Below are 23,532 nucleotides of genomic sequence, written 5' to 3'. Positions count from 1 at the left end.
AATATTCTGACTTGTAATTCAAGTTAGGAACCACAGATCCACGTCAGACTACCTGGAATGCAGTGAAGGAGAGGAGCAGCTATGTCACACAGCCCTTGGGCAGGCTCTCCAGTGTTACACAGCAGAATCTTCCTACCAGGTCCATCAGTTCATACCATAGACTACCACCTCCCCAGTGTTTTCTCCCTTCTAGATGAAAAGCATGTTATATGAGTGACATCATTTGATGTCTAGGTTACTTTTCTCTGATAGTCTTCCTATGGAAAAGGATATTCCTGAAAGAAACAAGAATTAAAAGACTGGATCTATAGCCTTTACTTATCATCTGCTCCAACCTCACATTCTAGAAGTTTAATTCTGCTCAACTCCTGGAAGCTCTCCTACTGGTAAGTATGAATCTGTCTATCACCACGCAACAGTCTTGAGCCTTTAAGGCAGTCTGGGATTTGAAAATTAATTACTTTACCTCAAGTCATGGTATAATGAAGTGAATTTCTCTAAATTGTTAGAGAATGTATCACAAGGAGAAGGTTCTTTGAATACTTTTGCCATAAGAATTCCTTAACCTTTTTGCTAGTAAAAGAAAAGCTTAAATAGAATTACTATCTAATAATGTAGCTGGTTTTACATAGAGACAATGGAGAGCAAAGTTGCTTCTAAGATCTTTCATGTAGAATTCCAAGCACCTCAACATTCATATTTCTGTCAGTTCTCAGTATAGATATAATATGCTCACTATTCATGAACTGTGGCCCAAAAACAGTTTCTGCCCCTATGCTGCCCCATGGATGCCAAAGGTTAGTTTAAGGCTTTTTTAATGTAGTACACTATAAGAAATATAATTCAGCTCTCAATGAAATATCATTCCTGATTTTCTTTGTTAATAAAAAATTGAATTAGTCTCTTATCTACTAATTTTAGGGGAAAGGTTAGAAAAAGGAAAAAGTGAATAACTTACCTCTCAATATGTATGACTCCAAATAAAGTAGCTGAACAAAAATTTACTATAATTTTACCAAAGAGTAGAATTCAGCATAATTGAATTTCTTTTTATATCCTATTTAAGGTATTTTGTTACTGAAGTTGCCAAAATGAATTCATGGTTTAGTCGTCACATCATTTATAAAGCAGTCTTAGGATGCTGGCTCTGAGGATCAAGTATACAGGGAAAGCTGCAATAGACTGCTGAATGATATATCAAAGCTTTTGTGAACATTTTATGTTTGCTTTAGAAGGCTAATCTGTTTAAACCTGTAACACTTTTATTTTTTTAAAAGAGTAAACAAGGAGATCAATGGTATTAGTCTATCTTTATATGGGTTAAGGAACTATGAGTTGTCTGTAGAAATCTACTAACGTTAGATATATGTATAATTAGTTTTGTGTGTAGTTGGGACCAAGGAAGTGGTTAGTTAATATAGGTACCTCAAGAGCCTTAAGTGGATACCTATTAAAAGGTATAAAAAATATAAATAATACTGTATATTTTTAAAAATTTTAAATAAACACAAAGAATATATAGGTATACATGTTATAATTTCAAAGTCAACACTAGCACATAAGTTTTTCTTATCTAAATACATACTGATACTTCCTATATCAACACATGCACCTACAAAACACACGGCCATGCAAATAACCTTGCTTTCTGCCACTTGCAAGAAAGTTGGAATATACAATATAGTACATTGTTTCAACTTAAATCATACTGGCAAATTAATGAGGATGGCATTTAAAAATTCTGATCTAAAAAATCAAAATACAGGAGGATAATTGTTCCATAGATTAAAAACACTGAAGACTGATGGGAAGTTAAGATTTCAATTGTCCCAGTAATCTTGAAAGATACAGAAGAGACAGAATTGGTTGTAAACACTCAGAATACTCTGTTTGGCAATTGGGACTTTTGTAATCCAGCAATCCAGGCCAGAGACTCACACCATCGATGCTTCTGATCGCAGAGCAATGGGAAAGTTGTGGACAGTTCTCCGCAAGGCAGGGGGTGCCGATGGAGATCTGGATGCCCACCTGGACGGGAGACGGCGATTTGCTGGTCTAGCAGGTCGGGAAAATCCTTTTCCATGTGAGCATTTCACTGCCACGGATTCCTTAAGACACAAATGAAGACATTCATCTCACTATTCAGGCACCAACATTGAGCTTAATATATTATGGATCCCAACTATAGGATTAATGTATTGTATTACCATGTTTACAAGCAAGAAAAAGCATTGAAAATTAAATAAGCTATTCCTGGTCTTGAATGTTTTAATCAAAACAATTCACTTTTAATATGAATATAGCATTTGATAATCTTGTAGATATCCACACTGACAAGTTTTAATACAACTGATTTCTTTTTAGAACTAACTATGAGTTAATGTTATGTTAGAACTCAAGTTCATGTCAGATAAAATTGATATGATAGAACTAAAGATTTTTCTTAGTGGAGTGTTAGGATATTTTAGTGTTTTTTTAAGATAATAATTTAAAGAAGAATTAATTTATGTCCAGTTATTTTATGTCAAGTTGACACTTTTAGAGATCATAAGCAAAAGGCACACAAACCACCAAATGATTTGTCAGATGCTATCTTTTTTTTTCCACTAAGAACCACTGTTACTATCTTTAAAAAGTTTCAAAATTATCATTAAAATACTTTAAAATATAACTTCATTCTATTTGCTAAGAAAGAGTTGTGATCTATCTTGGGTGTCTTCCGAAGACTGAAAACTTTCCCCTTCTCTTCCTTTCGTTTTCTTTCATTTCTTCCTACTTCTCTTTCTTTTTATTTTAATGGAAGAAAAGCATTCTAGGACTCTTGCCATTAAGAAACAGTTAAAAAGCTTTCATGACACATTTGTACTTTGATTCTTATTGACCTTCTTAACAAAGCCTGTGCTTTTTCACCTGAGACGGGCAGTAAGGACAGCCTTTATTTCTATGAGAGTAACCTGCATTTGCTTTTTCTCTCTTTGGAGTCTTATTTTTTTAAACCTGTTCCTGGGGGGGAGGGATGGAGAACTACTCTTTTTTTTTTTTTTTTTTTTTTTTTTTTTTTTTTGCGGTATGCGGGCCTCTCACTGTTGCGGCCTCCCCCGCTGCGGAGCACAGGCTCCGGACGCGCAGGCCCAGCGGCCATGGCCCACGGGCCCAGCCGCTCCGCGGCATATGGGATCCTCCCAGACCGGGGCACGAACCCGTATCCCCTGCACCGGCAGGCGGACTCTCAACCACTTGCGCCACCAGGGAGGCCCGGAGAACTACTCTTAACGATCGACAGCAGAGGACCCTTCCCAAACCTCCTATCAGTACAAAAATGGGAGATATTTAGTAATATTTGTTCATGAGAATTTTGGCTGATTATTGTATATGTGCTTTCATTTCCCATCTGAAGCCACAGGACCTTACAGGTATTTATGGGCTCAGCTAAAAAAAAAACAGAAATAGAAAAGCAGAATAATTATTTGTGCTTTGGGCAAACAGGCAAAATTTCTGATAAACTACATGTAAACTGATACTTTTGTAGGGCTTGAAAGCCTCATAAAAATAATTTCTTACACCAGAAGGAGGCAACCTGCCTCGTTTAAAACAATGGTGTATATACATTGCACTATGTAAAACCATGATTTTCAAAGCATTGGCTAATTATAACTGTATGTCACCTTGTAACTTTTTATAAATTATGCATAAAAGGTGCTGATGGATAGCTCTTCATTGTAAATACAAATCTCTTCAACCTCTTTTTCTCCTCTAAGATTATACTCTTTTGCAAGCAAACTGGAATAAAGAAAGGATAACAGTTTATTTAAATACCCATTTTTTGGGGGGGCAGGCAATTTCCACACAAAGAATTTATACAAATAATAATGACCTTAAATTTTTTTATGCTATACTATCATTTTTCTTTTCATATACTGCCTTTTAGCTCCACAATAAGAGAACTGCAATAAGGCACTATTTTAAGTGATTTTTTTTTTTTTTACCCAAACTCATATTCATGTGACTAATCCCCTGAGGAAGAACATGAATCAAATTCTGGGAATGACTGAACCAACCATAGCTAATAACCGAAAAGTGCAAGTTATTTATAAATACTTCCTATATACTTTTAAAAATATAAACACTTTAACAGGATAAGATTCTATAAATGAACAGATGCACATTCAGAATATTTTTTCAAGAAAGAAACACAGCAAACATGTGATCTTTTTGAGGTTCTTAAGAATTTAATTTATTAGATTGTGTTGTGCCATTTCAGAATTTAAATAAAAGGTATAATGTGCTAAACCCAGACTTAAAAACTATGCTTTTAAAAGTTCATGTTGAGTTACAATTCTAAGGTTTATATTTATTCACAAATGAAGGGTCAAGGAACTAAGAAGATGTCAAAACATGTGCCTACATTCTATTTATATGAATGGGCAACTGACTGAACTCTGAGCCATTGCTAAATATGGATGCAGTTCTACCAAAATATGTTAAATTTCTTTCTCACCTCAGTTACCTTTTTCCGATCTGCTCCTTGCTTCACTTGCTGTGCTCCACACATAGCTGGCTTTTGCTGAAGCTCTTGTTCTATTTGGAGCTTTTTTAAATGCTGACTTAATGTGGCTCCACCACTGACATCAGAATTACACTTGGTCCAATTAGCCTGGAAGCATTTAGAATTTTGCAGTGCGGACCCCGCTGATGTCTCATAGGTTTTCAGCAGCTTTTCCACCACACCATAATTTGACCTGGGATCAGCTGACCTTGGTCGGCCAGACAAATTACTTGGTCTCCAGTCATGCTCGTGGAGCATATTCCGGTAACTGCTAGGGCTTATGTGTTCTTGCATTTGTCTGAATAGGCCTGTTGTGGGTTTTTTGGTAGAATTATCATGCACATTTTCCCTGGGCACAGGCACGGGGGCACTGGTTTTCAGAATGTCAGAAACACTGTCACTTTCTGAGATGTTACCTGTGCAAGAAATTAAAGTATCATAGGGCTGAAGATCTTCAGATGGTTCTGCGTAGCTTTGACTTTGCTGTACTGCATGACAATTTCTATTTGTTCTAAATACAATTCTGTTAAATTCATCAGTCTTTGTTGCCAGCTTTTCATTCCTAGTAGTCCTTTCAAAGCCACAACTGAAACTTCTCAGCGGGCTGCTGCTCTGTGTCACCAAGGAGCTACAGACATTGCTTATGTGAAGATCAGGGTGAGATTTAGCAGGGTGATCTGGAATCACCTTTTCATATTTTGGCTTATTGGGAATAGAGCAGGATTTCTGAAACCATGGTGTAGAGGGGCTATTTTTTGCACCAATCCCAGTGTCACATGACCACATGGTAAGTCCAACATTTTCATTACATGAAGGCTTTTTATCTATTTTGGTTTCTGGTGCCAAAGAAGAAAATGTGATACCATCTTTCAAAGTCTTCCTTTCATTTAGACACAGCGTAGGCATCTCATCGTGCCTCCAGAGGAAATGAGGGTTGCAGTTCTTTTCGCCTTGACCTTCTTGGGCCACCCAGCCGTTGTGGTCTGAACTTTCCTTCAAACTTTCATGGGCTTGTGCAGAACATGAGCTGGGAAAATTTCGAGATGTACTTCTTGGAGGAGGAACTGGTGGGGTTTCACTTCTTTGCAGGTCAGTTTTATCAATTCCACTTTTTTTCTTAGAATTGTTTTGGAAAACATCAGTACAGCTCAGATTCTTTCTATTTTTCTTTTTCTCTTTTTCTAAACTGGTTGAAGTAATGCACTGGTTGTTGCTGATCATGTGATCTCCATAAGGCATATTAATTACAACTGGTGTTTCCTGGAGAAAAGAATCTGACTTCATCCTAGACAATTATAAAACATGGTATATTAGTGATGACTTTATTTATGATAAGCTCTTAAAAGACACTGGGGCTAAAGCAATGGATTCTGTTATAGGAAAAGGAGTCACAACTTCCTTAAACATTATTTTTATATAAATCCCATAGTACAAAACTTCAAGTCCCTTCTACTGCTGGATAAAGGCAACCTCTCAGTGCTGTATTCAACTCTATATACATAGTTTGACCCAAACTACCTTTTTAACTGTGTCTCTCATTTTTTTCTATTACCTAAACTTCACCTACACTTAGACTCGACTGTGTATAGTCTCTTGGGTGTCTGCTATTGGCGTTCCCATTTCTATAGGTTTTCTCTTGCCATTTCCTTATATCCGCTTTGCCTACTGAATTCCTATTTATAATGTCTTCTGAGCTCAAACTCCTCCCCTTGAATTTGAAATAACATTCTAAGTAGTGTGACAGAAATCTGAATCAAAGCGCAAACAGACGTGAGCAATACCAAATGGAAGCTGTTATTTGGGCATGAAAGAAAAGTGATCATCTTTTTTTTTTTTTTAATGAGTAAAGGACATATAAGCAAAAGAGAGCTGCAGTACAAATAGTGTGGTTATTCAAGGAACAGTGAGTACTTTGGTGTGGATGGAATATAAAAAAGTAGGAAGGATGACGGCAAATAAAAGAGAAATATTAGGTCAAACTGTAATGACTTTGAATTACATACTAAGGATTTTGAGCTTTTCTCGAAAGGCAATAAGTGGCAGTGAGAACTTTATACCAGGTGTGGTTTGTTAAAAAAAAATTGGCAAGTAAGAATTATTGAAATAAAAACCTAAATATAGCAAGAATGTGGGTTCACAAATTAACATTAATTAATCATATTGATACATACAAATCATATTTATATCTCTTCAACTTATATTATGAGATAGCTTACAATAAAATGCGTACAAATACCCATTAGCAGAGAGTAGTAGGCAAAAGCTCAATGGAAAAGTGGAAGGCAAAATTATGTAAAAAACACGGTTGGGTAAGAAAATCTGTTGTAAGTCAGTACAAAAATTCTCTCTGAGCTTCCAAAAAGCTAAAGAAAAATAAGGGTCCACATTCCTATAGCTTCTAAGAGAAGTATACTGCCCCACTAGGAGATAAATGGTGATCCTAGAACAATCCATCTTTACTTAACTTGTAGAGAATTCCAATTTATTTTTCAATTTGGCTAAAACTTATCCTTATGGTTATAAGGGTGCTTCTGAACTAAAAGAGCATGTTTTACAGCACTGTATAAATATGTTTGTGTGTACATATTTACAATATGTTATTCTGAAAATTATGAATGCTTCCATTATGTAGAAAACTAAATGGCTCAAAATGTTTCAGTAGAACATCATTATATAATTAAAACACCATTGTTAAATTTGACATAGTTTAAAGATGTATTTAACTAGATTAATCCAGTATACTCTTCCACTGGCCAAATACTCAAAATAAAAAAGAACTCCATTGGAGTATACTTGTTAATTTATTATTTATTATGGTTAGTATAACTTCACTAAACACCAAAAAAGTAAAGTACGCCTAATAGTCAAACTACAAAGAGAACTAGAAGATTCGCTTTAAGAATTAGTGAACAGAGAAACATACAATTTAAGTTTTTATCTCCTAAGATAACATATTTTAACAGCATTATTAATTCTCACTAACAAAGTGTTAGATGCTAAAGGAAGTTTGGATTCATTAACTAAAAACATTCTTTTTGATTTTCCAACATAAAAATCATCATAGATGTACCAGCCTACCTTCTGTGGTTAGAACGCTTTCGAATTTCCTCTTGAAAGCTGCATAATTCTTCACTAACTTTGGCAAGTTCTTCAAGAGCCTTTATACATATAAGCAATAGCATGTTAGCCCTTTGAAATGTAAATATGTCTTTAGAAACAGTTCTAGGCCAATCCTGGCTTACTTACTGTGTTGAGGGCACCAGAGCAGCTCGTGTTCTCTTCCTCAGAAGTTCTCAGGTCAGGCGGGGTCTCACATTCCTTTTGGTTGTCTGTGGCCATAGAATCTATTAACCCTACTTTTGATTTTTTGATTGTTTTTTGTTCCTTACACATTTGATTTCTTTCACTGAGTAAGCTCTGCTCTGTTTTACCTTTTTTTCCCAGACCATCCCTGTGATTCATCCCTGTAAATTCACATTGTCTTGAATTGGGATAATTTGGAGAAGATTCCATCATTTTGTCTTGAATGGCCTTTTCACAATCAAGATCAATAATCACACGTTCACTCATGTTGATTTTCCTCCGAAGCTTTACTTCATGGCAGAGCTGTAAAGAAAACAAAGATAAAAATTTCCCCCTAATCCACTCTCTCAATATTTTTGATACTAAGCATACTGTTCTGAGCTCTCTCTGCCATATTACTACATACTACCCCACGGTACGAATGCTTATGCTTCCAAATAACACTTCTAAAGTCTGGATTAGCTGGAACAACTTTGAGGAACCATAAAGACTACTTTCAGTAGGTCAAAGCATGGATGGTAATTTCTATTCTTCTGAGTAGAAATCAACCCATTCAAAAATGAAACAAACCTGTGTTTATATATAGATATCATGATCATACAGAAGCACTGTTAACAAAATTGGAATGACTCAAATCAATTACTGGCAATGCTCTCTAACTGCTTTCAGAGAGAAGCAAGAGTTTAACTAACATTAAGGTCATATTTTAAAAATATATGATCCTATATGCCAACATTTAACTATCTAAATAGTTGACAATCTCATATAGTAACGCAGCTAATTCTGTCCCTAAGTAGACATTTTGCAATCAAAATATGTTACTTTTGGAAGTTACATTGGTGAGGGACAGGTAATTCTGAGACTTTTTTTTTTTTATTTCCAAGGCTACATACATTCAAAAAATGTTTCCTGTCCTAATTAAAACAAATGTGACCCTGTCCTAGGTAATACAATAGAACTCTAAGGCGTTGATTATCTATTAGTCTATGCTAAAGTGGGCCCCAAATTAGTTCTTGAGAGTTCAGTTTAATCTGCAGGCTATTACTGGCTTTCTCTTCAGGCTTGTGTTCTGGGAAAGCTTGTCAAATTCCAAAGACAGTCAGAGAACTATTAAAGCAAATGACTCTACATCTTACAGTCACAACCTATATCTGCACTACATCTAGTATTCAAAGAATAACAGAGAACTTCTGCTCCCAGATCCTTGCCCTGGCCGTGAGCCCCAGCTGAGCCCTAGCCACCACCCCCCTCTGCAGAAGACCCTCCAGCACTAGGAGCCAAGTGGCTTACAGGATCTTGGTGCTCCAGCCGGGTGTCAGGCCTGAGCCTCTGAGGTGGGAGAGCCGAGTTCAAGACATCGGTCCACCAGAGACCTCCCAGCTCCATGAAATATCAAACAGTGAAAGCTCTCCCAGAGATCTCCATCTCAACACTAAGACTCAGCTCCACTCAACAACCAGCAAGATACTGTGCTGGACACTCCATTCCAAACAACTAGCAAGAGAGGAACAAAACCCCATCCATTAGCAGAGAGGCTGCCTAAAATCATACTAAGTTGACAGACACCCAAAACACACCACCGGATGCAGTCCTGCCCACCAGAAAGACAAGATCCAGCATCAACCACCAAAACACAGGCATCGGTCGCCTCCACCAGGAAGCCTACACAACCCACTGAACCAAACTTACCCACTGCAGGGAGACACCAAAAACAATACGAACTACGAACCTGCAGCCTGCGAAAAGGAGACTCTAAACACAATAAATTAAGCAAAATGAGAAGACAGAGAAATACACAGCAGATGAAGGAGCAAGGTAAAAACCCACCACATCAAACAAATGAAGAGGAAATAGGCAGTTTACCTGAAAAAGAATTCAGAGTAATGATAGTAAAGATGATCCAAAATATTGGAAATTGAATGGAGAAAATAAAAGAAACATTTAACAAGGACCTAGAAGAACTAAAGACCAAACAAACAATGGTGAACAACATAATAAATGAAATTAAAAATTCTCTATAAGGAACCAATAGCAGAATAACTGAGGCAGAAGAACGGATAAGTGACCTGGAAGGTAAAACAGTGGAGATAACTACCACAGAGCAGAATAAAGAAAAAAGAATGAAAAGAATTGAGGACAGTCTCAGAGACCTCTGAGACAACATTAAACGCACCAACATAAGAATAGTAGGGGTCTCCGAAGAAGAAGAGAAAAAGAAAGGGACTGAGAAAATATTTGAAGAGATTATTTCCTATATTCCTTCCTTAATATAGGAAAGGAAATTGTCAAGTCCAGAAAGGGCAGAGTCCCATACAGGATAAATCCAAGGAGAAACGTGCCAAGACACATATTAATCAAACTATCAAAAATTAAATTCAAAGAAAAAATATTAAAAGCAGCAAAGGAAAAACAACAAATAACATACAAGGGAATCCCCATAAGGTTAACAGGTAATCTTTCAGCAGAAACTCTGCAAGCCAGAAGGGAGTGGAAGAACATATTTAAAGTGATGAAAGGGAAAAACCTACAACCAAGATTACTCTATTCAGCAAGGATCTCATTCAGATTCGACAGAGAAATTAAAACCTCTACAGACAAGCAAAAGCTAAGAGAATTCAGCACCACCAAACCAGCTTCACAACAAATGCTAAAGGAACTTCTTTAGGCAGGAAACACAAGAGAAGGAAAAGACCTACAATGACAAACCCAAAACAATTAAGAAAATGGAAATGGGAACATACATATCGATAATTACCTTAAATGTAAATGGATTAAATGCTCCCACCAAAAGACATAGACTGGCTGAATGGATACGAAAACAAGACCCGTATATATGCTGTTTACAAGAGACCCACTGTAGACATAGGGACACATACAGACTGAAAGTGAGGGGAGGGAAAAAGATATTCCATGTAAATAGAAATCAAAAGATAGCTAGAATGGCAATTCTCATATCAGAAAAAATAGACTTTAAAATAAAGACTATTACAAGAGACAAAGAAGGACACTTTGATCAAGGGATCAACCAAAGAATAAGATATAGCAATTGTAAATATTTATGCACCCAAAATAGGAGCACCTCAGTACATAAGGCAAATGCTAACAGACATAAAAGGGGAAATCAACAGTAACACAATCATAGAAGGGGACTTTAACACCCCACTTTCACTAATGGACAGATCATCCAAAATGAAAATAAATAAGGAAACACAAGCTTTAAATGATACATTAAACAAGATGGACTTAATTGATATTTATAGAACATTCCATCCAAAAACAACAGAATATGCTTCCTTCTTAAGTGCTCGAGGAACACTGTCCAGGATAGATCATATCGTGGGTCACAAATCAAGCCTTGGTAAATTTAAGAAAATTGAAATCATATCAAGTATCTTTTCTGACAACAATGCTATGAGCCTAGATATCAATTACAGGAAACAATCTGTAAAAAATACAAACACATGGAGGCTAAACAATACACTACTAAATAACCAAGAGATCACTGAAGAAATCAAAGAGGAAATCAAAAAATACCTAGAAACAAATGACAATGAAAACACGACGAAGTTTATAGCAATATAATCCTACCTCAAGAAACAAAAGAAATCTCAAATAAACAACCTAACCTTACACCTAAAGCAATCAGAGAAAGAAGAACAAAATAACCCCAAAGTTAGCAGAAGGAAAGAAATCATAAAGATCAGATCAGAAATAGATGAAAAAGAAATGAAGGAAATGATAAAAAAGATAGAAAAGCTGGTTCTTTGAGAAGATAAACAAAATTGATAAACCATTAGCCCGGCTCATCAAGAAAAAAAGGGGAAGACTCAAATCAATAGAATTAGAAATGAAAAAGAAGTAACAACTGACACTGCAGATATACGAAGGATCATGAGAGATTACTACAAGCAACTCTATGCCAATAAAATGGACAACCTGGAAGAAATGGACAAATTCTTAGAAAAGCACAAGCTTCCATGACTGAACCAGGAAGAAATAGAAAATATAAACCGACCAATCACAAGCATTGAAATTGAAACTGTGATTAAAAATCTTCCAACAAACAAAAGCCCAGGATCAGATGGCTTCACAGGTGAATTCTACCAAACATCTAGAGAAGAGCTAGCACCTATCCTTCTCAAACTCTTCCAAAATATAGCAGAGGGAGGAACACTCCCAAACTCATTCTACGAGGCCACCATCACCCTGATACCAAAATCTGACAAAAATATCACAAAGAAAGAAAACTACAGGTCAATATCACTGATGAACATAGATGCAAAAATCCTCAACAAAATACTAGCAAACAGAATCCAAGGGCACATTAAAAGGAACATACACCATGATCAAGTGGGGTTTATCCCAGGAATGCAAGGATTCTTCAATGTACAAAATCAATCAACGTGATACACCATATGAACAAATTGAAGAATAAAAACCATATGACCATCTCAGTAGATGTAGAAAAAGCTTTTGACAAAATTCATCAGTCATTTATGATAAAAACCCTCCAGAAAGTAGGCATAGAGGGAACTTACCTCAACATAATAAAGGCCATATATGACAAACCCACAGCCAACATTGTTCTCAATGGTGAAAAACTGAAACCATTTCCACTAAGGTCAGGAACAAAACAAGGTTGCCCACTCTCACCACTGTTATTCAACACAGTTTTGGAACTTTTAGCCACAGCAATCAGAGAAGAAAAAAAAAAACAAAACAAAACTCTTCTTTTCCAAATCGGAAAAGAAGAGTAAAAATGTCACTGTTTGCAGATGACATGATACTATACATAGAGAATCCTAAAGATGCTACCAGAAAACTACCAGAGCTAATCAATGAATTTGGTAGTGTAGCAGGATACAAAATTAATGCACAGAAATCTCTTGCATTCCTAAACACTAATGATGAAAAATCTAAAAGAGAAATCAAGGAAACACTCCCATTTACCATTGCAACAAAAAGGATAAAATACCTAGAAATAAACCTACCTAAGGAGACAAAAGACCTGTATGCAGAAAACTGTAAGACACTGATGAAAGAAATTAAAGATGATGCAAACAGATGGAGAGATATACCATGTACTTGCATTGGAAGAATCAACATTGTGAAAATGACTATACTACCCAAAGCAATCTACAGATTCAATGCAATCAAACTATTCTCAAACTGCCAATGGCATTTTTCACAGAAGTAGAACAAAAATTTTCACAATTTGTATGGAAACACAAAAGACCCCGAATAGCCAAAGCAATATGAGAAAGAAAAATGGAGCTGGAGGAATCAGGCTCTTGAACTTCACACTATACTACAAAGCTACAGTAATCAAGATAGTATGGCACTGGCACAAAAACAGAAATATAGATCAACGGAACAGGATAGAAAGCCCAGAGGTAAACCCACGCACATATGGTCACCTTATCTTTGATAAAGGAAGCAAGAATATACAATGGAGAAAAGACAGCCTCTTCAATAAGTGGTGCTGGGAAAACTGGACAGCTACATGTATAAGAATGAAATTAGAACATTCCCTAACACCGTACACAAAAATAAACTCAAGATGGATTAAAGACCTAAATGTAAGGCCAGACACTATAAAACTGTTAGAGGAAAATACAGACAGAACACGCTATGACATAAATCACAGCAAGATCCTTTTTGACCCACCTCCTAGAGAAATGGAAATAAAAACAAAAATAAACAAATGGGACCTAATGAAACTTAAAATCTTTTGCACAGCAAAGGAAACCATAAAAGATACGAGAAGACAAGCCTCAGAATGGGAGAAAATATTTGCAAACAAAGCAACTAACAAAGGATTAATCTCCAAAATTTACAAGCAGCTCATGCAGCTCAATATCAGAAAAACAAATAACCCAATCCACAAATGGGCAAAAGACCTAAATGACATTTCTCTGAAGAAGATATACAGATTGCCAACAAACACATGAAAGGATGCTCAAAATCACTAATCATTAGAGAAATGCAAATCAAAACTACAATGAGGTTATCACCTCACACCAGTCAGAATGGCCATTATCAAAAAATCTACAAACAATAAACACTGGAGAGGGTGTGGAGAAAAGGGAACCCTCTTGCATTGTTGGTGGGAATGTAAATTAATTCAGCCACTATGGAGAACAGTATGGAGTCTCCTTTAAAAACTAAAAATAGAACTACCATACGACCCAGCAATCCCACTACTGGGCATATACCCTGAGAAAACCATAATTCAAAAAGAGTCATGCCCCACAGTGTTCACTGCAGTTCTATTTACAATAGCCAGGACATGGAAGCAACCTAAGTTTCCATCAACAGGTGAATGGATGAAGAAGGTGTGGCACATATATACAATGGAATATTACTCAGCCATAAAAAGAAATGAAATTGGGTCATTTGTAGTGAGGTGGATGGACCTAAAGACTGTCATACAGAGTGAAGTAAGTCAGAAAGAGAAAAACAAATACCATACGCTAACAGATATATATGGAATCTTAAAAAAAAATTGTTCTGAAAAACCTAGGAGCAGGACCAGAATAAAGACACAGATGTAGAGAATGGACTTGAGGACACAGGGAGGGGGAACGGTAAGCTGGGATGAAGTGAGAGAGTGGCATGGACATATATACACTACCAAATGTAAAACAGATAGTTAGTGGGAAGCAGCCGCACAGCATAGGGAGATCAGCTCAGTGTTTTGTGTCCACCTAGAGGGGTGGGATAGGGAGGGTGGGAGGGAGACACAAGAGGGAGGAGATATGGGGATATATGTATATGTATAGCTGATTCACTTTGTTATACAGCAGAAACTAACATACCATTGTGAAGCAATTATACTCCAATAAAGATGTTAAAAGAAAAAAAAAAGAATAACAGATTTACTGCTGCTCAATATTTACCTAAATCTCAGATGAGTGAAGCACTATAATATAGTTAATGCCTGAAGGATATGCCATGCATTTATGCTGTAAATACTAATAAATCTGTAGTTGGATGAAGTCAGGATAGCATCAAATTGCAGCCATGAATCAACTGTTTTGGTCCCTGTAAAATTATCTGTACTGAACATTTGTGGCCATTATAATTTTGGCTGACTTTGAGGGACATTATAAGAAGCAACCCTCAAAACACCATGCTAAATCTAAGGATGCTATTGGTAGCACTGTCCTCTTTTAGAGGAGTCATGGGTGGAAACAAAATTACTTTAGTTGCAAAATCAGGGACGAAAGTGCTATTTCTGGGAAATAGGTTTGCTTTTGTTTTCTGAATACTGAGAAACATGCATTTGATCATTTTTTGTCACTTACTAGAAAGACAGATTTGTTGCATGCATTTCACAAAGGATACTTCCTCTTGTCTTCATTTCATCTTTCTCTTCTAGTTTTGGAATACTTTACCTTACACAGAATTTTATTCGACATCTTAAATTCTCTTGGGGACTTAGGTGAAGTATGAATAAACAAATATCATTATATTATTGATGGAAAACCATTTATTTTGTAAAAGGAAATCTGTGTTACTCGGTACCTAGCTCTTTTCAATGGTTATCTGATCAAAGGAGACAATCAGGAAAGATGGCAATGTGATAAAAAAAATTGCCAGGCATCTAGTAACTCTATTAAGGGTATCTATCTGGATTAATCTAGGTTTCAAAGATCCAAGTACGTACATCTTCATCTTGTAATAGCAAATGCAATGATTGTGGATAGTTGCTGAACAAAGAATCATTAGCATCTTAATACCTAACATTGATCTTCTCACTAATGACATTTTTACTTGGAATCACAGAAGTTATATGCATGCACCGGGAAATGTATAATTTTCTAATATATGGCTTAATAAGTTGTGTCTGATTTAATACACAGAGCTTAGTGATAAATATGAAAGAAATACAGTCTATTATGCTTGTGGCATGTTACATTTTTTCCAAGTGTTGATTTTTAATTTTAGTTAAAAATATTGTCTTGATTTTCTGTGACATGTGAGGACAATTTCCTTCTGTTTTCTACTCCCAGCTTTGTAGCCTCTAAGAAGGTACATTCTTACAGGTACAAAGCTGGGAGTGGGGAAAAATACATACATACTATGCCATTTTATGTAAGGAACTTGAGAGCATCCATGAATTTTGGTATCCACAGGGGCTCCTGGAACCAATCTCCCATGTATACCGAGGGACAACTATATTAGTATGATAAGGGGAGCACAATGCTAGTAATCAGGTATTGAACAGCATCATCTCTGGGTGGGTAGTTTGGGTAAGCACATTATGTAAACATATTCCCAGGTATGGTGTTGTATACTGCAGGCAGAATGACATAAATAGCACCACAGCTACTATCCAAGATAAAGAAAAAATATTCCAGCCCTTCTGTCAGTATTTCTATGGACTATCACCTATGTTTAAAGTATGTTTAATGCCTGCTAATTGATAAGGCTAATATTGTCCATAGATGGAATCTACAGAGCTGTCAGAATAATTATTTGACAATAACAAATTTAACCGGACAGCAGAATATCTTAGCTACATGGCTTAAACAACTGGCTAGACTAATCCTGACTCCCTTAATTATTTTGCTTGGATGCTAGAATTATCTGAGATTATTACTAACTGGACCTTCCAAACCTTTGGAAGCCAATGAGTTCAGGTTTCGAATTGGAGTTGTGGATTTTGATTTGACCTAGCCATCTCCCTGTTGATCCAATCTGAGCCTCTGGGTGCAGGAGTTAAGAGAGCAAGCAAAACGCATTTTCCAAACTATAGAAGGATGAGAAGTAAATTCTCCTTTCAATCTGTAATCATCTACTACAGGCCTGCCTTCTCAGCTTTATTTTAGAGTAGTCACATGGCTATTCTTTTTTATTTTTCCTTTTAGCATGCCAATTTGTATTTTATTCATAACCAATTATAGGGCTGTTAATAAGAAAAATATTTGCACTATAAACACATAAAGCACCAGCTTTGATTGTCTGTGAATAAAGGCCAAGGAGTCTGTTAAAATAACTGCTTTGGCAATGTGCACAAGACCATATAAGTCAACAGCAGGGAATGTTACAAGAAAGCAAGATAAGTATAAATAATTTTCAGTTGGAACAAGCTTGAATATACATCAATGCAGATACTTAAAGGAAATATTCTGGGCCAAACAGGGTGAAGGAATAAAATTATTATTTGTATCAGAGTCTCGGCATGTCATTTTTAATAAATTCTTTCCAAATAAATGTGCCACACCTTGCCAGGATAAATACCATGTCCACCTCCATTTTCTTTTTGATATATGACACTCTTTTGGATTATACTGAATTATCTAATACATAACTGTCTTTAGTAGACATTATTCATAAGTCATCTCTGAAAAGATCTGTATTTTAATGCCCAATTATAATTTTACTAAAATATGTTCCACTAATTATATTTTTCTTCTGTTTTCATCCTGGGCCCAGAATTTGAAAACTTATGCAAAATACATACCTCACTTTTGATACCATGGCACTCTAGTCAGAAAATAATAAATTGATACACTTTAGAAAGACATTTCAAGTTCTAATTTGCATGCAAAACTATAAAATAAGCATAGTCTCTACGGTAACATTGAGTTAGGTTATGCTATTTTTGGTCTAGTAAATATCACTGAGACATGCATCTTTTAGGTGGAATTGGAAAGTAAAAATAGTTTCCAATACAAAACAAACCAACAGAATTTTCATTCTGAGTTTTAAGTTTCCAGTGCATTCAAAACAAATCAACTTGTACCTCTTCTATCTTCTTCTGCATGATCTTCCATTGACTTTCCCATTCCTTTCTTTCATTGTCAAACTGGTCCAGTAATTCCATCTTTTCCTTGCGCCAGTTAGTCTCTGTGTTCTCCCACTGCTTATGTAGGTCCATGGCAACCGTGTGAGTGTTAGTGAAAGGGTGTTTCTGCCCGTCTCTGCCTTCTCTTAACTGTTTCTTGGAAGCTTGGAGCTGTTTTATTTGAAGCAGTCTCACTTGCCTTTAAAACAAAGCCTAATATAAACATAACAAGAGAGAGTTCCAAATCCATGTGCTTTCTGGAAACATTTTATCAGTTTGTCAAGAGCCATTGACATAAACAAACTTTAGGAAAATTGGACTCAAAAGAAGAGATGACAAAAATATCTGCCTAAGGAGAAACTAACACAGTCAAAGAAAAAAGTATCATCCAAACTTTTTTTCTTCCCCTTTCTGAGACCAGACAGGAAAATTACAGTGGACAGATTGGTTAAATGCATGTGTGAGATATAAGTATTCATTTAACTAACCACCTAATCTGAACATAGAATTTTTCATGAATATCTAAGAGTGGAAGTACGAAATTCAACTGTTTAGTCACATCTACACAACTGTGGTAGATTCTGCTGCAATGGAATTACTCCTTCTGTTCTGATGCAACCAGATTATATATTTCTGTGACTTAAAGTCCTGAGATGGTATTGGGCTACAATCTCAATTTTACACTCAGAGTTCAAGCTTGTGGCAAACGTGATTACTGTATCAATAAGACCCCAATGTTGGTAGTAAGTCTGGGACTGATGTATCAGCAAGAAACCAAACTAAAGCATAAAAAATATTGTCATTATTTTATTTCATCAAGTAAAATGTAAAAGCAGCAAAATTATCCTGAAAACCATATGTTAACACTTATCCATGCTCTTTTTTCCTTCTAATACACTATATATCAGAACCTATCTTCTGATACTGAATACAGAGAAATGAAAAAAAATGTTTTCATCAGTTTGCAGGGAAATTCTTGATCATATTAAGGAGTGACTGAAATAATTAGGTTTCTAGCATTCAGGGCATGTGTTTTCAGGATCTGAAGATGCACTTTAAAATACCTGATTGGTAACTCTGTTATAAATCACCTAAAATTTCTGAGATTTAGTTTATTTATATTAAAATGGGGGATATCCACAGGGTTATTACCAAGATTAAATGACATATGGACTGCAAATTGGTTTGAGAAATATAAAATTTTCCCTATTTTTTGATTTAAAAAATCTTGTGCTGACATCCACTGAGAATATTTTTATTACTAAAGTCAGATACATTTTTTAATGGGTAGAAATGCACATTTAAAATGTTTGAATCTCCTTCTAAGATAATCACGCCTATAAGAAGTCTTAACTCTTTAGCTTTTAAAAAGCTAAAGAGTTGGCCAAAAAAAGCTAATTTGGCCATGACCAAAATGTCTTAACTTACCAGGTGGTAGCTGATGCTAATTTTGAGCAAAGTTCTCGAGACTCAGTAGCTGCCTGGGTTCTGGCATTGTCTAATGAAGCCCAAATAACCAGGAAGCAAGCCCCATTCTGCAGTCATAGAAGACGGCCACATATTTTATATCCCAAATATAACATAAACATTGAAGACATTCGATTTTTGTCAGACTGCTCTGAACATGCATATCCAAGTGGTAAATTGTTCCAAACATGTATTTTTGAGTTGCAATCTATTAATGAATTATAATAGACTAATAAGGATTTTAAAATGTCAGTGATATATGCAGGGCTCCACCCTCAAAAACACCCTAATAATATTGGGATCTATATGGTTACTCTTCTATCAAAAATTTTGCTACAGATACTTTGATCATCCTTACCTATTTCTTTGGCACTCATAAAACTATGACTAATTCAGCCAAGAAAAACAAGTAATTTCAGATTTAGCCATTAAAAACACTATCACGTCTCATTTTATCCACTCAGCCATGCCCTTTTTCTAATCTCATTTTCCATCCTCTCTGTCATCCTTCCTTCCTTTTGCTACCCTCCAATCCTGTGAGACAGGGACCACAAGTACCTGCCACAGCAAATGCAAGTTGTCCCAAAATAAATGTGTCGATGGAGACATAACAAAATGAAGATAGTAAAGAATGTACAGAATTTTGTGTTTTGGTGAATCTGTTATTGATCTTGATTACCTATTAATTTCTAGGTTCATCTAATAACTATTCGCAGGAAATGCAGACAGTGCTGATTTTCAGAGACTGCAGACTGCTTTAAACTATATGTAATTAACTGTGAGCTGAAACTATCTTGCTGACTAGCAGGTATTTAGCATTGAAACTACTTAGGAAGAGTGAAGTGGTTTCAGACATCAAGAGGTAGTTCTAGATTTAACCAAGGGTGTTACAGAAAAAGAGCAAACTAATTTCAAGCTACCTGGGGAAGAGGTGCTATGATACTCCATGTTTCATTCCATCTTTAAACACTGTAAATGTTCAGAAATCATCATGAAGTTTCTCCTACAATTATGTAGCAAATGGCTCCAATTTTTCTTTTTATTTCTAACTCTTCTTGAACCACTTCCAGGTCAGGGTGAAAGGGCACAAGACCCTTTTCTTTTTTACCTACTTGAAGAAGATCATCCAGGAAAACCCTCAATCAGGCTTGCCCCTGGTAACAGGACTATACATGAACCCAGGTAATGTTCCCTAAGCAGACAGAATCCCGCACTTCATTGCAAAGAGCCAAATTCATCACTTAATACGGCGAAGGGCCAATCTACAGAGCTTCCCCTTTCCAGGACCAGAGCAATATCTAGTGCCTTAAAATGTAATGGTTATGGATAAAAAACAAGCCTTGGAAAGAAAATTCCTATAGGGCAATATCTGTGCCAATTTCTGTGGGAGGGTTTATTTCACCTTTCTAGTATCTATGTCTTGTCATAAATGTCAAATGTAATACGGCTAAACATATTGCTTTCTCCTGTAAAAATAAAGTGGGGTCCATAGAGTTTTGGGAGAATTAAATGTGCATGAAAGAGAATGCTTAATCAAAGCGACTAACACTGTTTTGGACCATAATGGATGCTCAATAAATGCCTGTTTCTTGGTTTCTTCCTTCTGTCCTTGTCTCCCTCCCGTTTTGTGTTCCCCCTACTCTCCTTCCTTTTATTTTGTGTTCCCCCTACCCTCCTTCCTTTTATTTATCTTCCTCTAGAATAAAACTGATTTTGATTTTGATTTAATTAGAAAATTCATAGAAGCAAGTGTAATTGTGTGAACTCATATTTTTAACAGTTTTCCTTTGCTCTCAGTATTTTTCAAGTATTTTACGAATACAAGGCAGGTTAAATATTTAGGAAACTTTTATTGTTAGCAAAAATTTGAATAGACAAATCTTATATAAAACTGTTTTTGTTATAATTCTCCCTAAATGTTAAAAAAAATCCAACTAATAGAGCAATCTTGTAGGGACATAACGTTCTGTAATGAAAAGTTATGGGGTAAAATGGCTCAGCCGATTCAAAAACTCAATCTCAGTGCTTTCTGCTGAGGCAAATATAAAAGTTCTCTTTGTTCCTAGTTGTCACTTGTTTTCGCCCACAGATATTGGTATCTCTGTGGGAGATAAGGAAGAATTTCTGCGATCTACACCCTTCACTCTCCATTTCATTTCACTCCCTCCAGAATGTCATTCAGAATAAAATTTGATTAGAGCAAATGTAAAAGGACAGAGGGAGCTGCACTACTTAGTCATGCACACGTTCTTCCCCCAACAACTCTAAGCGAGCATTACATAATCCATTTTAACCTACTTCCCCCTCCCCAAGGCCGGAAGCCAGAATTGTAGAAGGGTTGTGAGTGGGTTGCATAAGTATGGGGATGGGAGGAAAAGAGTTCTGCTAACCTTCCGGCCCTACTAGGAAGCAAAATTTAAAAGTAACACAGAAGTTTCACAATAAATCATTTCTATTTCCCATGTTAGCCTCAAGTAGGTCATGGTAACACTTCTTCGTCTGAGGGGTGCTCCCTTCTCACTACACCTTGGTTGTTACCATTTCAACCTTCATCTCCCCCATTGAAAACTGGACTTTAGCCAAACAAATGAAACAGTGTTAGGGGAGTTGACTCGATTGCAACTTCTCTCTTCTGAGAGTCTTGTTCAGAGTGTTTGTTTCTTGCTCTCTGATTTCCTTTTTATAAACATACTGCTTTTCATATAATTGAAAAATTTTCACTTGTAGGAGGTTACATATTCCAATAGGAATGCCACACACAGTAGGTACTGTCAATCTCACAATTCTTAGAACCATCATTTGCCTTGGAGATGCTTTGCTTCCTCTTAACTTTGAAGAATTAGGAATTCCCACATCTATACCCATCAAAGTTATGCACCATTTGCCTCCAAGATTCTCTAGCCCTTTCTCTAGGCTATTATGAATCACTTGCATCATTTCAACTGATTATAAGACCTTATTCCTCCCCTACTGTTCACTGGCGAATGCATTTTTTCAAAGAAAACTGACTTGATTTTGTTACAAAGCAAAAGGGAATTTAAAAAAATTCCTATTTCTTGCTATTTCAGAATTGTTCCTCATGTTCCAATAGGGTCAAAGGGATACTACCACGTGCAATTCTGAAATCAATTTTGCCTTTTCATTTTATTATCTTCTCCTTGTTTCCTCTCCAGTTATATATTCAAACTAGAAAATATCCAAAATACAGGAGCACTGATTTTACTTCTCTTAGCTCATAAAAGCTTTGAAAGACGCATTTGGCTTGGATAAACAAACACCTAAACTTAACCAGCTTAAACAGTAGAAGCTCTAGTGGTAAGGTTCCCTCCTAATTGCAGATTAACCCATTATGAATGGCATGCACTTCAACTCAAATCACAGAAACACTTATCATGCAGTAAGCAAACCATCATCTTGGATGAATTTCACTGATTTATTTTTCACTGCAATTTTCAAATGCCAGCAATTTCAAGGGTTGTGAACTTTGCAAATGTTAAAAAGTCTTCATCCTAATGAAAACAGTGTTCTAAAAAATAAATTTAGTGAAATCTTATGGTAGGGAAAGTGGTGTTCAAAGTACTGAGAAGCAGTGTTTCAAAAACACAGTCTCAGAGAGCAGATGGTACCATCAGTCCAGAGTCAGGAAATCCACTCACAGCAGCTGGACCTTCTCTTCCCTGGGAGTCAGTAAAATCCGTTACGCACCCTGCTCCACTGTTTTTAAGCCAAGACACAGACACTGAATCAGACAGATGTTGAAATCACTCTCCACTTAAACAGTATCCACAGTTTCAAATATGTCAACAGCGGCCCCTCTATATTTTGCCACAATTAGTCACTTGCTTTCAAACTGCCAGAAAGAAACATACCTTTTTGCTCTGGGGAGAAATCCTATGGATGTCCGACCACTGGTCAATCTAGCAATGGGAGGACAGCCGGTTGTTTTAAAGAGAAAAGTCTCAGCACGGTGAATCTTGCTTCTTTGCACAAAATGGGAATGCAAAATAAGTCCAACCATTTAACAGAGAGATACTGACAAGTCCCTTTGAAACCTCCACCATTTCACAAATCAAAAAGCTACTCAGCTCATGTCACAGCAGCAGCTGAGGTTACTGTGACGTCAGTTTCTCGGAGGCGGCCTTCAAGCCATCTCTTCCAACCAGAGCTCTGTAACTTTAGAGCAGCTCCTACTCTGGGTAAACAACTCCAGGTCCAGGACATTTTTAACTTTTATAAGGGAGCCCAGTATTTCCAAACTTGCCAAAAGAGCTGGTGTTAATATCACACAATGACAATGGCCAATTTTACATTCCATTTATTTGGAAAAGTTAACTCCTTTTTTACAGGCAATAATCATCTCTTTGCCTACCTCTCTCTTTCCCCTTTTCAAAATGTACTTTTCGGTGCCTTTGGAAGTTGGTCT

General features: G+C 36.3%; 2 protein-coding genes across 2 annotated transcripts in view; both read right to left on the bottom strand.

The window, feature by feature from the left end:
• Window positions 1-1,550: 1,550 nt before the first annotated feature.
• On the bottom strand, window positions 1,551-23,485 carry KIAA0408 (KIAA0408 ortholog). Its single transcript, XM_060115314.1, has 6 exons — window positions 22,979-23,485; window positions 17,601-17,841; window positions 7,793-8,152; window positions 7,625-7,704; window positions 4,499-5,831; window positions 1,551-2,108 (listed from the first exon to the last, which is right to left on the bottom strand). The coding sequence occupies exons 1-6, from the start codon at window positions 23,125-23,127 to the stop codon at window positions 1,935-1,937; spliced, it is 2,337 nt and encodes a 778-aa protein (XP_059971297.1). The 5' UTR covers window positions 23,128-23,485; the 3' UTR covers window positions 1,551-1,934.
• MTCL3 (MTCL family member 3) overlaps window positions 17,748-23,532 on the bottom strand; it is a 56,443-nt gene continuing 50,658 nt past the window's right edge. Inside the window, exon 8 of the mRNA XM_060115307.1 lies at window positions 17,748-17,855. The gene's annotated coding sequence lies outside the window, so the exon portion shown is untranslated. The remainder of the gene's footprint in view (window positions 17,856-23,532) is intronic.

Source organism: Mesoplodon densirostris, chromosome 12 (assembly GCF_025265405.1).
Source record: "Mesoplodon densirostris isolate mMesDen1 chromosome 12, mMesDen1 primary haplotype, whole genome shotgun sequence".
Taxonomy (NCBI): domain Eukaryota; kingdom Metazoa; phylum Chordata; class Mammalia; order Artiodactyla; family Ziphiidae; genus Mesoplodon; species Mesoplodon densirostris.
This window is presented reverse-complemented; position numbering and strand designations above follow the sequence as displayed.